At 32.3% G+C, this 19,219-nt stretch overlaps 2 protein-coding genes across 3 annotated transcripts in view; one reads left to right on the forward strand and one right to left on the reverse strand.

The window, feature by feature from the left end:
- The window catches only part of LOC127714328 (putative polypeptide N-acetylgalactosaminyltransferase 10), a 31,617-nt gene extending 23,127 nt beyond the window's left edge, over positions 1-8,490 (reverse strand). Inside the window, exon 1 of the mRNA XM_052220389.1 lies at positions 8,442-8,490. The gene's annotated coding sequence lies outside the window, so the exon portion shown is untranslated. The remainder of the gene's footprint in view (positions 1-8,441) is intronic.
- A 22-nt stretch (positions 8,491-8,512) lies between these two features.
- LOC127714323 (uncharacterized) lies at positions 8,513-17,843 on the forward strand. 2 transcript variants are annotated; one of them, XM_052220383.1, is made up of 4 exons: positions 8,513-8,607; positions 11,805-11,896; positions 14,030-14,329; positions 15,222-17,843. In XM_052220383.1, exons 1-4 carry the CDS (start codon positions 8,519-8,521, stop codon positions 17,726-17,728), a joined length of 2,988 nt encoding a protein of 995 aa, XP_052076343.1. In that variant the 5' UTR covers positions 8,513-8,518; the 3' UTR covers positions 17,729-17,843. The 2 variants fall into 2 exon arrangements, with proteins under 2 accessions (XP_052076343.1, XP_052076344.1); XM_052220384.1 differs by lacking the exon at positions 8,513-8,607 and adding an exon at positions 10,343-10,366.
- Positions 17,844-19,219: the final 1,376 nt, after the last annotated feature.

Here is a 19,219-nt window from a genome sequence, read left to right on the forward strand (position 1 = left end):
TGTTGATCATGTTGATACATATTATCGAGTCCATGCATTGTTAATTGTTTATTTTAGACTTTTTGTAATTTGGATATATGGTTTAGTATGTTATAAATCAAATATGAAAATTTGAGTCCAATTGGAGAACATGAATTTGACAGCTAATGCCCCTTTTAAGTCACACTAGTTTCTGTAAGTCATGTAATGCAAAGTGTATATCAAAATTTAATTATGGTTCAGTATCAACTAACTTAAGTGGGTTTAGCAAATCCATGAGTTTAAGTATTCAAAGAAGTACAAGTTTTCTATATTTTTATGTGCAGACTTTGGTAAAACCATGAAATCAAATATCTACAAAAATACAATTTTTCATCAATCCATGAAAATTGATACACACAAATAAAAAAAAACCACAGTAAATTAAATTTTATGGAATTCAATGTATAAAAGTCTATGAATCTGTCTCACTGATTAATTACAACTTGTATCATGTTTTTTCTAATGAAATCATCAAATGTAATAATAAAATGCTCCGCTGGGCGCAGCTTGATACGACCGCAGAGGTCGAACCCTGAATAGTTGGGGCAAGTATGGACACAACATTCAAGCTTGATACAGCACTGAATTTGGATTGTGATTAAATATTTGACACAGCATAGGTTTCTGACACAGAATGAATGTGGTCTAAGAACTTAAAAATTTTTAATTTACCTATTCAAACCATATCATTATTTTTTGCTTTTATATATAAATCAGAAATAACCAATTTAAAATGGAAAATTTTAAAGAAAAAAAAAGGAAAAAAAAATCCCTCCCCCAAATTTTTTGAACCCCCTTATGATTCATCACCCCCAAACTCAATCCCAGCCTTCCCTTTGTGGTATGGTACCTTGCAGTACAATTTCAGAGAGATCCATATACTTGAACACAAGTTATTTTCTGGAAACTAGAAAAGTGCTTGTTTTTAGGCCCCTTTTTGGCCCCAAATTCCTAAACTTTTAGGGCAATTACCCCCAAACTCAAACCCAGCTTTCCCTTTGTGATATGGAACCTTGTAGTACAATTTCATAAAGATCCATACACTTACACACAAGTTATTGTCCTGAAATTAGAAAAATGCTTGTTTTTTGCCCCTTTTTGGCCCCTAATTCCTAAAATTTTGAGGCAATTACCCCCAAAATCAATCCCAGCCTTCCCTTTGTCGTATGGTACCTTGCAGTACAATTTCAGAGAGATCCATACACTTGAACACAAGTTATTGTCTGGAAACTAGAAAAATGCTTATTTTTGGCCCCTTTTTTCTAAACGTTTTGGGCAATTACCCCCAAACTCAATTCCAGCTTTTCCTTTGTGATATGGAACCTTGTAGTACAATTTCAGAAAGATCCATTCACTAACACACAAGTTATTGTCATGAAACTAGAAAAATGCTTGTTTTTTGCCCCTTTTTTGGCCCCTAATTCCTAAAATTTTGAAGCAATTACCCCCAAAATCAATCCCAGCATTCCCTTTGTGATATATATGGAACCTTGTGGTACAATGTCAGAGAGATCCAGACACTTACACACAAGTTATGTCTGGAAGTTACAAAAATGCTTATTTTTGGCCCCTTTTGGGCCCCTAATTCCTTAACTGTTGGTACCATAACCCCCAAAATCAATCCCAACCTTCCTTTTGTGGTATTGAACCTTATGGTAAAATTTCATAGAGATCCATTCACTTAAACTAAAGTTAGAGTGTGAAAACCAATGTGTCTTTGGACAACAACGACAACAATGACGATGCCAACGTCATACCAATATACGACCACAAAATTTTTTTTGTGGTCGTATAAAAATTTGACCTCAATCACATTCTATTAAATGTGTGGACAGATGATTCGTTTTGCATAATTTCTTGCTTTGTCAACTGCTTGTTTTTAAGAATATCTACATTTCAACATTATACATTATTTGAAATGTGTTAAAAAATCACAAGACTCAAGTATAATTATTTAGAAATTATCATTTAAATTTGAAATAATCAAATTGATTCATATTTTGTCATCCTGGGGTGGGGCTTTTTATAGCTTTTTTCTTGTATGGTTTTGGCTCATTGTTGAAGGCTGTACTGTGATCTGTAATTGTTTCATATCTTCAAATTTGTCCTGTGGTTTTTATTGATAGTTGTCTCATTGGCAAGCATACCACATCTCCTTATTTATAATTCCTGAGACTATTATACTGACTATTATACTAGTATAATAGTCCCAGATATTTCTTATCAATGAAACACTGTCTTATAACAATAGTATTATAACAGTTCTCATATTTTTTCTTAAACCAAAGTGGAAAACAGTTAAAATATCAATTTTCATTGAAGCAAAGTAAGCTTTTCTGTTAGCATGGTTAGTGGGAGTAAAATACTTTCATGCAATTTGTTTATCTTATCAGGAATATACAAATATGCACCTTATGCTTCTCTGTAAGAACCTGCTGAGTCAAATTGGAATGATTCTACTCTTCTACATTTGTACTTGCTATTCTTTTTAAATCAAAGTTAAAAACCCCTGCCTACCTGATTACAAACTGAGTAAATTTTTCTGATGACAGTTATACATTTTATGTACAATTGTACATAGATATAAGAAGATGTGGTATGAGTGCCAATGAGACAACTCTCCATCCAAGTCAAAATTTATAAAAGTAAACAATTATAGGTCAAAGTACGATCTTCAACACTGAGCCTTGAATTTAAAATGAATTTAAAAGAAATATATGTCTGAATACTGACTAGAATAAAACATCTTAATCATTATCATATTTAATTTATACTTTAAAATGATGAACTCAAAATTATCTAACCTGTATAAATCTGAATTGAATTATAACTGGTTGTTTTCATCCAAATTGTCTATATTAATCGTGTAAGCTTGAGGGTTACAACACAACATGTAACTTTCATTATAAAGAAAAGGTGCACTTTCTTGTGTAACAAGAAAATAAATCATATTATTATACTAATAAATGATTAGCTTAATCATGTCAATACTGATGAATCTAAAGATAATCCAAATTATAATGATCAAATCATAAAAGCTATATTACAGGTGAAATAAATATCATTTATAGATATTAACATGACTGGTACATGTACATGTAACTGAATTTTCAGGTTTTAAAATTATCTAATTACAGACTACAGTCACATGACAATTCATGTGTTAAAACAAAACAGTAGTTTAAGTCTGCACCAAAATCTTTTCAACTACTAGTCCGAAGACCAATATTCTGAAATTTTTCTTATGTGTCTAAACAAAGTAATGCAAATACTTACTTACTTACTACATGTACTAGTACGAATAAAATTTTACTAGTCTGGGGCATTGGCCTAATGGCTAACGGTGCAGACTGATTTAAGAACAAATGAATAACAAGAGTGCACACGCTGAAATGTCTCGCCTTCTTTACTAATCATTGATATTATGTTGATAGTCCTAAATATAAAGCTTTATTACAACTGTCACATAAACTTAACATTTACCAAGTAAACTAAACATTGACCAATGAACCATGAAAATGAGGTCAAGGTCAGATGAACCATGCTAGGCAGGCATGTACAGCTAACAATTCTTCCATACAACAAATATAGTTGACCTATTGCTTATAGTTTAAGAAAAACAGACGAAAACACAAAAACTTAACACTGAGCAATGAACCTTGAAAATGAGGTCAAGGTCAAATAAAACCTGCGTGACTGACATATAGATCATAAAATATTTCCATACACCAAATATAGTTGAACTATTGCATATAGTATTAGAAAAAAAGACCAAAACTCAAAAACTTAACTTTGACCACTGAACCATGAAAATGAGGTCAAGGTAAGATGACACCTGCCAGCTAGACATGTACACCTTACAATCATTCTATACACCAAATATAGCTGACCTATTGCATGCAGTATTAGAAAGAAAGACCAAAACTCAAAAACTTAACTTTGACCACTGAACCATGAAAATGAGGTCAAGGTCAGATGACACCTGCCAGCTAGACATGTACACCTTACAATCATTCCATACACCAAATATAGTAGACCTATTGCATACAGTATAAGAAAAACAGACCAAAACACAAAAACTTAACTATAACCACTGAACCATGAAAATGAGGTCAAGGTCAGATGACACCTGCCAGTTGGACATGTACACCTTACAGTCCTTCCATACACCGAATATACTAGACCTATTGCTTATAGTATCTGAGATATGGACTTGACCACGAAAACTTAACCTTGTTCACTGATCCATGAAATGAGGTCGAGGTCAAGTGAAAACTGTCTGACGGGCATGAGGACCTTGCAAGGTACGCACATACCAAATATAGTTATCCTATTACTTATAATAAGAGAGAATTTAACATTACAAAAAATCTGAACTTTTTTTTCAAGTAGTCACTGAACCATGAAAATGAGGTCAAGGACATTGGACATGTGACTGACGGAAACTTCGTAACATGAGGCATCCATATACAAAGTATGAAGCATCCAGGTCTTCCATCTTATAAAATATAAAGCTTTTAAGAAGTTAGCTAACGCCGCCGCCGCCGCCGCCGCCGCCGCCGGATCGCTATCCCTATGTCGAGCTTTCTGCGACAAAAGTCGCAGGCTCGACAATAAAACCAACTCTACCAGCTAATTTCTATTCACCAATGAAAATCATAAATAGTGTATTTCTTTAAAAAGGATACATATATCATGTACATTATTATGTACACTTGTATAAATTTTTTTTTTGGATGGGGGATGGTGGTATGGGCTTTTTGGTGACTCACATACCCTCATTGACATATATACATACATCTCCTTTCATTTATAGAAATTGGAAAAGAAAAGACATATAGGTATATATATGTAATGTCCATTTTGTTACATCTTGTGATCTGTTTATTTGGCAATCGCCAATGGCAGTCAGCAGGGTTTAAGAACAGCCGTTCTTCGACCTGTTAGTCAAATGCGTTTTGTTTAAATATACTTTTTCACTTTTTTGGTCTTTTGGAAAATGTTGTTTGTGCTGTATTTAGACCCCTCTACCAAGAAATTTGTTTTGCATGCACACGTATAAAAATTGCAGTTTTTATCCAATGCAATCATAGGTTTGAACGTTGTTTTCAATTTAGACTTATTTATATGCAATGTGAATATATATATATATATATTTAAATCTCTTTCAATTCTGAAAACTTTATCCAGGGAATACAATTCTTAACTGGGACTATTAATTTATACTAGTTTATTATACTAGTATAATAGTCCCAGGTCTTAATCATGGATTTACTGATCTTGTTCTATAGATCACTAAAAATTAAAGAAGAAGGGTGATGTTAGCATGCATTTTAATTTTATCCATTGACTATTTTCTGCATTTCAGATGAATATCAATATAAATTGAAAGGAATGTGGGTTGTATTTAACAAATGTTTAATAAGATTATTAAAGATATCAACCCCACATTACCATTACCTACAACACAAAAAAAAGGTATCAGGCATGTCATCATAGCATAACAAGAATACATGTAGACATGGAAATTTTACATCTTAATTAAATTCAACCATTGAAAAACTGAAAACAAGGGAACCACAAATCGATTATCAAAATATTTACAAACAGTTGCTTTACAGCCACTGTAGGCGTGGTATCAAAAGTCTAAAGTGGCTAAGAATCAGGGTTGGCAAAAACTTGGTCAATCTGTATGAAGCCAAAGATTTCAATTTGTTTTTTCTTTAAAAAAATATATATAATAACTTATAGCATGTATAGTAAGAATAAACAAGTAAGAAAAAGTTTTAGCATATGTACATCACTAATATCCAAATGTTTCATTGTGAGATTGGGTCCTTCTGATACAAGGATATGTTTTGAAAACATTTTTTGTTCCCTGAAGGAACAGTTCTGATATTAACTCCAATTTTAGTTCAAACAAAATTTTGTTCTAACTACATGGACATTCAAGAGCATAGAGCATTAATTTGGGGGATTTAAATCCAGTTTTGACATAAATGAGCACACTTAAATAATAATGGTACAATGTATGTAAATTGTAGAACCAAGTTCTTTTTTTTCAATTTGTATTAATTATGTTTTCCATAAATATTTTGATATGTGCTTTCTAAGAATATCAGGTATTGGAATTTTTCATAGACATAATGAAAATAAACTACTTATAATGTAATTAATTATTGCAATTTAGACAATTAATTTTAATACCCAAGCTCATCTATTGTTTTTCCAAAAAATGAAGCAGTGATTGTCACTTGTAAAACATAAGTATGTGTCAATTATGACCCCACAGACAATAAAACTACTTAATTATGATTTTTTTATTATTCATGCTATTTGTTTAGGTCTTTTTTTTTAATTGTAAATTTGAACTGGGCTAAAAAAATTATAAAAATAATGTTATTTCTTTTACAGAGAAATGACACTTGTCTATGCTATCAAACAATACACATGTTACACTGATCCAAGTCCCAAGTTCTTAATAACATGAATACAATGTATTTAAGATGCATGTATTTATTTTATTAAATAAAACACAGTTTTTCACAAAAAATAGTTTTTTTTTTATGTAAGGATAGAAAAGTTTATAAAAAGTTCTTTAATATCATAGTATACAATGTAATCGTAAGTTATCCAAAGTAAAAGTAATCTAATGTAAAAATAATTACATTTAAATTTAGGTGTCATTGTAATGTAATTGATTACATTAAATTGGCAAAGTAATTGTAATTTAATCGATTGCATTAAATTGGCATAGTAATTGTGATTTAATCGATTACATTAAATTGGCAAAGTAATTGTAATTTAATCAATTACATTTTAAAGTAATAGACACAATCCCTGGAAGGGAAAGGGGATTATTCGACTAACATGAGCCCTTTATGCTCCCTTTAAACAGGGTCTTAACTAGTCCAAATATTTATGATGTCTTAAAAAAGGCTATTTTAGTTTTTTTTCTGTGACGCCTTCCTACCTCATAGGTCTCAACTTGCCAAACACAAACTATATAAACCAATAGACCACTTTCGAGTTCGTTCCATTTCCGTCAAAAACTTTGGTTTTAGTGAACATCATTTGTGCGTTTAGGGGCATCGTCACTTCCTTCCCATGTTGAGCGAGCGGTTGAAAAAAATATGATGCTATAGTGCACCAATTATTTGGCAAATTAAATTTTTATAATTGATAATCAGCACTGATGTCATTAAATTGTGATTAAGTACCTACGGAACAAACATTATTTCTAGTTTACCCTGCATAATAACTATCATGATGACGCTTGATGAACTTTAATTGTGCAGAGATACAGGCAATCCCCTCTATCTGGTAAATGACGTCATAAAGGCGTGCATAATTGACGAAATTTTCTGGTGAAGGACATAACTCTAAAGTGGTCTATTAACGAAATATAGTTTTAGATAAATTTCTAAACAGTTTATGAAGACTGTTCCAAATTTATGGTAATTCATTTCAGACTTAGCCAACATTTTATTTAAGTGGCAAATTATATTTATAGAAAGTAAGTTAACTTTAAGGTAAAAGTAAAAATAAACCACTTGATAGTCTTGATCAGGTCAGGAATAACCACCAATTGGTGGATTATACCTCAATTGACGTATAATCCACCAATTGACATATATTGGTATAGACCAATTGATGTATAATGCAAGTTTTTTTGTTATAAAATGCTAGTGTGAGATAGGAGCATCATTTTGCAACTTACAACCTATTTTATGACCATTATTGAGTCCTCCGAAAGTTTCAGTTTTGTCAAAGCCTGCTGCATCTCTTGAGAATGCATGTGTACAACAATTCTTTTGATGAAACATCTGTACTATTGACCATGATTGACTTTTAATAATGAAAGTCAAGTATTAACAAAGAGCTTCATTCACCTGTGGAGTTGTACTCATAATCACATGACTGCAGACAGTATTGATGTCCATTGACAGGTGATAAGTGATAAATTTGCCAATCAAGAATTGACAAGATAACAATAGAAGAAACTGCAAATACAATTATTGATTAAATGCAATATGTTATGTCACTATACTAAACTAGGAATGTTTGACATGTTTTCATACAATAATATGGTTTTAAGAAAACAATGCTCCATTTTGGTTGAATAATTTGCTTTGAAAAACAAAGAATTATACGTCAATTGGTCTATACCATTATATGTCAATTGGTGGATTATACGTTAATTGAGGTATAATCCACCAATTGGTGGTTATTCCTGACCTGTTGATACAGTGTCAGTGGAGATAACAATTTTTGTTTAGACTACCAAAAAAAGTTCATGACATTGGTACGATGTGTAACGTTTACTAATGCATATACATCTGCTATTAAAATTTGTATAAGGATATGTTATTAATCTAATGTTACTTAAACTATCAGATAAAGCTTCTTTCTTATCTTACCACGTCTCCAGACAGAAATAAATCTTGAGTTGTTCCCCTTACAATCCCGGTTTAAAGATGTGTAACATGGATCGGACATGGATCATTTCCTGTTACTAAAAATATATTTGGGGTTTTACCTAAACCAGCGTTGTTTCAATTTCAATTTCAATATAGTCATAGTCAGGTACTTTATGCTTTTACTTGGTGTGTAAGATGCTTCAGTTTAGTCTGAGTACTAAACCTTTCACACATAATTCATCTAGTTTATCTTTGAAACAAATGAAAACATTATCTTTTAGACCATAAAATTATCTCATCACTTTATAGAGGACCCTTTATAGATACATTCAAGGATTTGTACTACTACCCTTATACTCATGTATGGATGTTAGAGGTGTTCTAATCCATATGAAGCTCAAACAAATGTGAACTATACTATACAAATCCTCCATACATGTATATTGTACTTCACAACACAACAAATGATACAATATAAAAAGTACAAAAATTAGCACCATTTTTGTCTCACCAACAACTATAGTCTTTAAAGCAAGACTTAGGTGTGCTCATTTTCAGCATAAGCATCTGCAGCATAAACGGATGTTTAGGTTGTAATCGGTCACACAGGCGAGACTTATCTATGAGATAATAGGTTAGTGTAGCTGTGTCAATGTAAATGTTCAGTTTATATTAAATTTAAAAATAGCTCAAAGCCCACAGTTTTTACAATAAAACCAGTATGCTCTAGTCAGGGATTTTGTTACCACAAGTTACTAAAGAAACCTTTCGCACCCTTTTTAAAGGTTTGTATTGAATAATTGTTTAATTGTGTTTTAGTTAGTGTATAAAGATGATTATCATAAGTTTTTATACGCCCGTTTACGGGACGTATTATGGTATACCGTTGTCCGTCTGTCCGTCCGTCCGTCCGTCTGTCCGTCGTCAACATGTCGGACATTAACTCAAAAATGCTTTAACCAATTTGCATAAAACTTTGGTGAATTGTTTATATCTATTGACGTGAGCTCCCTTTCGTTTTTTATAAAATTTAGATTTTACGTTTCCGAGATATGGGGTTTTATTCATTAAAAAAAGGAGGATTTTCCAGTTTTTGGACAATAATTCAAGAATACTTTCACCAACTTGCAAGAAATTGTGGTGAATTGTTTATATCTATTGACATGAGCTCCCTTTCAATTTTTATAAATTTTAGATTTTACGTTTCCGAGTTGCAGGGTTTTATTCATGAAAAAAGGGGGGATTTTCCAGTTTTCGGACAAAAACTCAAAAATGCTTTCAGCAATTCTAATGAAACTTTGGTGAATTGTTTGTATGTATTGATGTAAGCTCCCTTTAGAATTTTATAAATTTTACATTTTACATTTCTGAGTTATGGGGTTTTATTCATTAAAAAAAGGGGTTATTTTCCAGTTTTCGGACAAAACCTCAAAAATTCTGTCACCAATTCTCATGAAACTTTGGTGAATTGTTTATATCTATTGATGTAAGCTCCCTTTTTATTTTCATAAATTTCTAATATGACATTGAGAATTAATTGAACTTTATTTGTTTATAGTCTGACAACAGATTTACTAAGTATTGCACAACAGCAAGAAATCTTTAATTGAATATAAATTCAATTCATATAACCAATTTCAAGATCTTTGACTACATTTATTCAGAAACCAATAATATGTTAAATATTTAATTACAATCCAAATTTGGACCTGAATCAAGCTTGAATATTGTGTCCATTTTTGTCCCAACTGTTCAGGGTTGGACCTCTGTGGGCGTATCTAGCTGCGCTCAGCGAAGCAGTTTATTTATAGTGTTTTAAAATAAAGTGACATACATGTACTAAAAAGGTAAAAACAAGGAATTATTTGAGTCTGATATAATTTTGAATCCTGGAAAATTGATAAGATAATGCTGTAGTACAAAATGTAAGATCTTTCACAATTATGTTTATCATGTTTATTATTACTAACATTGATTTTGAAATTAAAGAATGAAATTATTATTACTTAATATAGTGCTATATGAATACTTATGGTGTACATCCTGTCTTTTCCTACCAAAGGTCGATGGTTTTCTCCGGGGACTCCGGCTTCATCCACCTATAAAAACTGACCGCCATGAAATAGCACAATAGTGTTGAAAGTGGCGTTAAACACCAATCAATCAATCAATCAATGTACATCCTGTCAATACATTAATGTTTTTTTTTTTTGAACAAGGTCGTGCTATATTCAGATTGTTTATGATGTCTTTACACGAAAACTTGAAATTGGTTTTTAACTAGCCTGCAGAAAGTATGATACAATAAATCATAGAATGCTCTTTATGTTCTCTGTCCTTTTGTTCATGTTGTTAGGTTTTCTTATTAATATAATTTTTAAGGCCTTGAATTCACAATTTCAAGGAACAAATACCAGGTAACGACTTTTATCATTCCTCCACTATAATTATTACCGAAGTACATGCATTTGCCATCAACACCAAATTCTTTATAAGAAATAAACAAATTAAGATATACAGTAACTGATGCTAACTACTGGTTGAAGTTCTGACTTTGTTCAGGCACATATCAAAATGTTGGGGTTTTAACTTTTTTATGCCCCCGCCGTAGCGAAGGGGGCATTAAGTTTTACCCTTGTCCGTCCGTACGTACATCCGTCCGTCCCAAGGTTGGTTTCCTTTCTATAACTTTAGTTTGCCACAACCAAATGTTATGAAACTTATACAAAATGCTTATTACCACAAAATACAGATCAAGTTTGAATTTTGGTGGTGTAACTTTTACTGTTATAGAGTTATGCCCCTTTACAAATGGAAAAATTGCTGAATTTTTCGTTTCCGTTCTCTTAAGTTAGCCTCAACCAAATGTTATGAAACTTATACACAATACTTATTACCACAAAACTCAGATCAAGTACAAATTTGGGTAGTGTCACTTTTACTGTTCTTCAGTTATGTCCCTTTATAGCTTTATATGATATGGAAGCAGGGGCATCATCTGTGTCCTATGGACACATTCCCCATTTATTTAGGCTTATGACATCACTCTTCTTTTTTTTTTTATCTCCCTCAGCAGTACAACAAAAGTTTAATAGAAAAATTACTGTGAAAATCAGATCATATAAAGCACTTAAGTCTATAAAACCGTAATCATAATAATTCTCCTTATTTTTATATAGAGATCACTCTACAGTCTTCAGCATCAAAACATAAGTCTTTTTAAAAAGTATTTACCATATATTACTTTCCCCATTAACCAGCGACTTGTGTATTTTATTATAGTACATGTAAATGTACTTAAATAGTTCTGAAGTATTAACCAACAATATCATGTTTATATGTGACATTTCTTTCTTTTGTTAGATTTGAAAAAAATATGGCAGGACCACTTCGACCAGGAGACTTGGGGGTGAATGTAAATCTTGGGGAAGGTGATCAGCTAGTGTTCACTGCAGGTAAAATATTTACATGTACATACTGAGCTTTACAATTTTAACAGTGAAAAATGACAGTTATTCACTTGCTGCCCTTTAATTTGGAGAAAGAACAGGATTATGGGTTAAGGCCCATTAACTAAAAAAGCATACTGGTACCTTAATGGTTAGCTTTGTTGTAGAAATATGGTCACCCAAACTTTTCTCAACCAAATAAACCATACCAAAAAAAGGTGTTCTTTTGGCTTTGTGCAGGAAGTACACAGACACAATTGGTTGGAATGGAGATGGGGGATGTCAAACAGGATGCTTCTTGCAGGGGGAGTGCCCATTCACTACATGTTACAGACAATGACAGAGACCAACAATTGATGGTCTGTTGCAAGGAAATGTTTTGCCCTGATCGAACATACCCTCTGTTACCAGTGGCAGCCTAAATTTCCCACATTTAATTTTGGTCCATGATATCTATTTGTTGGATTTTTTAGTTTGTTCTTGTCCTAAATATATATGCAACAATTGTCACTTGATGTTAAGCAAACAGCAATCAATCAATGAATCAATCCAATCTAAAAAAAAAAGCATAGTGTTACAAACAGTTTTAACATTTTTATGATAATTCTTTTATAGACAAATTTAATGCATGTGAGTCTTGCATTGTTTCCACTTTTTTATGTGTTTAAGACTAAGAGGAGGGTCGTAATGGGTACCTTCATGACGAATGACGTTAATGGTAATTTTTGGCGCATGATGATAAAATGTACATTTTCTTTATGATGATAAAAAAATCGACTGATTTTGATGAATCACGTTAAATTCTTTCCAAAAATAAAGGTAACCGATAATGATTTGAGAACTCTGACGAATCACGATAAGTATATTTTGATGAATCATGGTAAAATTTTAACCAATTTGATGCTAACATAGTTATAAATGACAGTTTGATGCCTGTCAGTAAAGGTCATTCCTACCCTCTAAGAGGGTCGAAGTAATACATTTACAAATGTAGTGTGTCGCTTAGATCTATTTATCCCTTTATCTTGTCTGACAGGAAAAGGTAGTTGTCATCAATTATGATAATTATAAATATCTCTTCTAAGACCATCTGGACAGCTTAAACCATTTAAATGGTATTTGCTGACACCTAACGGTAAACCAATATTGCAAGCTTCAGTTATTTAACTTTTAAAAAAGTGAATGGGAAGGGGGAAATAGATTTTGTATAGGCAAACACTTCAAAAGTATAGGAAGGAGGCCAATGAAATTGATTCCCACTGACAAAAAAGGAGTTTTGTGAAATTGGATAAAAAAAATTTGATTAAAACTTTTGTGGTTTATGAAAATGTCATTACGGTAGTTCATGGGATTTAAAAATTATGATTTTTTAAATAAATACATTATATCTAAAAGTAAAACATGTACTTTGTGGTTAATTTCATATCTGCTTGTACCACAATTCCAAAAAATATTGATAGCCCATAAACATACATGCATTTGTTTGCATCAGTATAAATTATTTGCTTCTTTGCCTCACACAAATAAATATACCAGCGGGTCTTTTGCTGACATATTAGTTTTTTTTTTAATTAATAAAAATCATAAATTGCAAAAAGTACATTGTAATTACTAACCATGAAACAGCTATTTAAACTTTTTAAAAAAGGAAAGCTTTTTATTTTTGATGCAACAGAAATTGTCCATTTACCAGTTTCTTTTCTTGTTCATAGAACGTTTAACAAAAAAGTATCTAAAATGTAGAATTGTTTCTAACGGTGTAGAATTGTATAATTTTCTTACTTGATATTGTCAGATTCTTACTTGATATCATTAGATTTTTACTTGATATTGTTAGATTCTTACTTGATATTGCTAGATTCTTACTTGATATTGTTAGATTCTTATGTGATATTGTTAGATTCTTACTCGATATTGTCAGATTCTTACTTGATATTGTCAGATTCTAACTTGATATCATTAGATTTTTACTTGATATTGTTAGATTCTTACTTGATATTGCTAGATTCTTACTTGATATTGTTAGATTCTTATGTGATATTGTTAGATTCTTACTCGATATTGTCAGATTCTTACATGATAATGTTAGATATTTATAATCTTGTTTCAAACTGTAGTGAAATTTATTTTTAATTCAAGATGACGAGGAAAGTTTAGATGAAGAGGATGATGATTTTCACTTTGCATCAGATCAACCTTTGCAACCAGTAACACCAACCAGACCAGCACCTTCAAGTACCTTCCAGTTTTCAACTGGTCCACAGGAACCTCGATATCATCCAGCCCAGCCTCTCCAACCAATACATCCTGTACAGCCATTCGGGTTCTCACATCAGTCCAGACCTGCTCCAATCCAACCTAGACCTGAATACATAGAGATACATAAAACACCTAAAGAGCTGACACCTGATAAATACCTACAGGAATCAGAGGTTACATGTTAGTATTTACTATACATTCAGAAATTATTGCATCATGCGTAAAAGTATAACAGGATTTACCCTAAAAATTGAACTGTAACAACAGACCAAACCAACAACCAACACCCAACTTCCCTAAACAATATACATACAAGCAAATACTAACAACACATATGGAAGAGTAAAGGCGTAGGTTCAATAAGGCCCTAAAATGGTCCCTATTTCTTGCTAACATTTCAAATTAGGAGTTATTGACCAATATAACAGTGAATCATTGTTTTTAAACAATGACTAGATAGGAAATATACCTTTTTGTTGAAAATTTACATTTTAGCATTCTTTTCATGAAGTCACAAATAGCACACATTTTGATTTTCCACGAAAATTTAAGAAAACTGGTAAATTTCCATTGATTTTTTTTGACTGGAAACATAAAAGCGCATGCATCTACAAGAAAGATCTTTTAACATAATGTTGGTTTTAAAATTTTACATATCTGATTTTTATATTCAGTTTGTTGAAGTCTGCGGTCAAATTTCAACAAAATCTATATTTGGCCTATTTTGGTTGTAAATCTTAATGCTTTATAAGAAAACCTTCACAAAAATAGTTCTATTTCACTTTCTTATTTGTCTTTTCAATAAATTGAAACATTTTTTATCTTCAAACAAAGTACCTAATATTCAGGGCTAAATATGGCGCTTTTCACAAAACTGTTCTTGGTTTTTTTTTTACCTTTATTATCTTTGGAACAACTGCTGATTAACTATGTATACATAGACTTTTGAATGAAAACGTTGGGTCAAACCATGTTTTACACATTCTCATTGTTTGTCTGGGACTATGTAACAGTTGAATGAAAACAGAAAACAAGACAAATATATTAAGTACTCTTTAAATGTCTTTTGCAGTGTGGAATAACTTCTTCCAGACAACACCAATGAATCCAGAAGAAATGTATTATGAGCGTTATTATTACAATAAAGCAAGAAAGACACTATGGTATAACGGATATGTAACTATAGTTGGTTTCTGTGGTGATGGCAAGTCATCCATGGCAGAACATCTCATGATCAGCTTTATCATGAAGCCTAAAGCTTTAAAATGGGGCTCACATGCAGGGACTGAAAGAGAATTTAAAGAAAACAGCATTCCAGAAAGTAAAAGAGAATTGTACGAATGTATCTATGTAAATTCTCCTGAGGAATGGTACATGAAAGTTGATCGAAACAAGAAGCAGGTGATCATCGTTGATGATATATTTGGTGAAGCAGCTACGAGTATGCATAAGATAGAACCCTGGATTCCTCATCTAGACACCATGGTTCAAACAGCCATTGACAATAAACCAAATCTTCTTCTCATTACAACATGTCACAAACATCAGTTTGATAAACTGCCATCTTACGTCACGAGAAAAAGAATCTTTTCCACAAACCATCTCATAGATCTCACTGCTCCTAAACCTGGCTATTCTGATCAAGGATCTGTCATTGAGAAAATCTGTGAATATTATGACTTTAAAATGGGATTCCGTGATAGAGACGAACTACAGTATGAACAAGTGAAGGAGGGCTTTCCAATCAAATGCAGACTTTTTGCTGCTGTGAAGAGTTTCCATATGGAGGGCAAACAATATTTTGCCAATCCTAGTAGAGCATTTGAGAATGTTATCCAGAAGGTGTATAATTTTGATAAAATTATATTCTACACTTTAGCTGTTGCTGTTTTGTTTGATGGTAAACTTGATCTTGATAAAGAAGTATTTGAACAATACACAGACAGGGAACAAAAGATTTTCAGAGAACTGATAGAGCCTTTAGAAGTTTCACGAGAGGTAAATCTTGGGAAAATGAGGTTTGCAGCAACTCTACTGAATGGGGTATTCTTTATTCCAAAACAACTTCATTGCTGGGTTTTCTGCCATGAACATGTCATGCATCTTGTAGCTGAATCAATCAACCGTAAAATTCCAAAGAAAATTGTTGAACTTTGTTCACATGACTTTTTAATGGAGAGATTAAGAACGGGAAATTATTTTGGTGGTAAAATGGAGTCATACATCACTGTATGGCCAAAAGAACATTCACAACTCGCACAACGTTTTGTATTTGAGATCCTGTCTGGAAATGTCAGGTTAATTGCTTCTCATTCTGCATTGAACAATGAAAAATGTTCAAAGGATTTCTTTGAATTTATGGGCGAGATGGGAAGTTTGTTACCAGTCATACAACAGAAAGGTCCATTTAATAGATCTTTATTTTTCTGGGCAGCATTCTATGGGCAAGAAGCTACGGTGAGGCAATATCTCACGAATGAAGAATTGAAAGAATTTAAAGAAGAACAATGGTTCCAGGATGAACTTCAAGCTGCATTGTTTGCAGTTTGCTATGGAATTACCATTTCCCATGGAAAAATGGTAAAGCTGCTCCTAGAGGAAGGAGCACCACTGACCTCAACTGAAAATCTTGCAGACGATGAGTTTAAAGAGTTGTATGGAGATGATTTACTTGATTTGATGAAGTTGAAACCAACATTGATGCATATTGCTGCTCAATTTGGTTCTGGAGAAACAATCAAAACTTTAAAACAGAAAGGACTGGATATCAATGCAGCACTAGAGGATGGATACACACCAATGCATCTGGCAGTGAGAAATACTGATGATGGTGCAGCTAGAGCACTGATGGACCTAAAGTGTGATTTAGAGGCGGAAACTTCTAACGGACATAAACCTATACATGAAGCTTTACTGGCGGGTAAAGAAAGCATAATCAGACAACTTCACTACAATGACAAAGACAGGTTGAATAAAACTACAATGGAAGGTAGCAGATCACTCTTACATGCAGCAGCATGCACTGGAGATAAACAGATTGTTACTCTAGTCCAAGGATTGGGAACAGGTTGCAGGGGTAACAGCGTCTTTGATCCTTGGTCACCACTAGCAGAAGCAGCAGCACAAGGAGATTTAGAAACCGTAAGATATCTGGTTGAAAATAATGCAGAGGTTAATCAGTCTGGTATATCTGGATGGACGGCACTGCATTTTGCAACACTGTTTTACCATGAAGATATCGTTAATTTCTTGTTGAGCAAAGGGGCAGATGTAAATTCAACAACATCAACAAAAATATCCCCACTTCATCTTGCAGCTGAAAATGGATACTCTGAACTATGTCATATCCTTTTGGATAAGGGTGCAAAACCTGAGATGTTGACAAGCCAAGGGGAATTTGCTCTCACATTAGCAGCAAAGAATGGACATTTTCATTTGCTGCAGTTTTTCTTGGATGAAGGCATAGAACTACCTCTACCACAAGAAAGGGAAATAACACAAAGTCAGAAAGATGAAATTTTAATAGCGATAATGCAAAGGGCAGGTCCTGAGTACAAGCACAGATATATGTTCATGTAGCAAGAATCTTTATATTATATTACTCAAACTTTTACTTTATAAATCAACTATTATTGTTTGCTTTGCTGTAATACTAAAAGGTGAATCAAGTAAATAACTAGATATACGTGTGAAATGTGGATTTATTACCAAGGTAGATTGAGCCAAAACAGAATGGTTTCACTTAAGTTTAATGTTAAGGGCATACGATACAGTTACAGAGGCGGTAATGAAGTTGCTAACGTAAAATTTAATTTTTCGCTACGTCAAACTGTGACATATTGGAAAAAGATGTATTTTTCGACTGATTTTAACCATTAGCTTGAAAGCGAGAACATGGACATCTCTTTTTAAAAATGACATTTAGCTTGATTATGTACGAAGATTATATGTACCATTATTTATAAACAAATCACCGATGAATTTTTCAAAAATTAGATAAATATACAGCTAAAAATGCTGTTTTAATTCTAAAATCATGAAAATTTAAGAAAAATTTAATTATTTCCAAAGAGTTTTTACACAAACGTTGAGCACACTTGTAAAGAAGATATTCCAAATGCTTTTACAAAATCCGGTTGTGGTTATCTTTTGAAACAAAAAAGTTAGGTATGTCAGTCCAAAGGATAGAAATTTCCAAGAAATCGAAGGTTAGAGTAAATGTCTATAATTTCGACCACGTTTATCTCTAAAAGTAGCCCATGGAGGTATATATTTTAAAAATATTTATATTGACTAGGTGAAAAATAGCTTGTATGCAAATTTAAAAAAAAAAATCACTGTGGGATCAAAATTGTATCATATGCCCTCAAGGTTTGTTGATCAATCTTATAATGATAATGGTAAGCTGGTTGTTCAGTTATTAGCATAGGTATGAATCTTTATTTTACCTTGAAGAAAAAAGACTTTATCTTCTTGATACACACTGGAGGTTGAAGCCATATTTTAAACATTGGAAAAATGACAATACAAACCATAAATGAAAGAAGAAAATAATAAACAAACAAGAACAGAAAGCAAAAGAATAAGCACCCACTAAGAACTTGGTCTTCTTAAAGAAAATATTGTGAGTATTAGCATATATACGGTCACCATTTGGGTACAATGAATGACATCTTGATTTAAAAGATTGATGTCAACAATTGTTACATATTCTTAATGACAAGGCCAATGTTCACATGTAAAAAGTACTTGTAATCACCATTGAAATTTCCATTTGTGTGTCTGCTCGTCCCAAAAAAATAATTTCTTGATAATAGCATTTATAAATACATTGTACTATGACGATAAGGAAATGTAGTATGAATGCCAATGAGACAAGTATAAATCATGCCAATACCCAAAAGACAAGGATGTAAACATTGAACTACTGGTCACTGTACAGCCTCCACACTGAGTAAAACCCATACTATAAAGTAAGCTAAAAAGATACGAGCGAGCAATAACAAAATGTTGAACATTTCAAAAGAGAAAAGTAAGAACCAGAGTTAAGCTGAACACATTATACAGAAA

This window comes from Mytilus californianus, unplaced genomic scaffold (genome assembly GCF_021869535.1).
Source record: "Mytilus californianus isolate M0D057914Y unplaced genomic scaffold, xbMytCali1.0.p SCAF_9, whole genome shotgun sequence".
Lineage (NCBI taxonomy): Eukaryota > Metazoa > Mollusca > Bivalvia > Mytilida > Mytilidae > Mytilus > Mytilus californianus.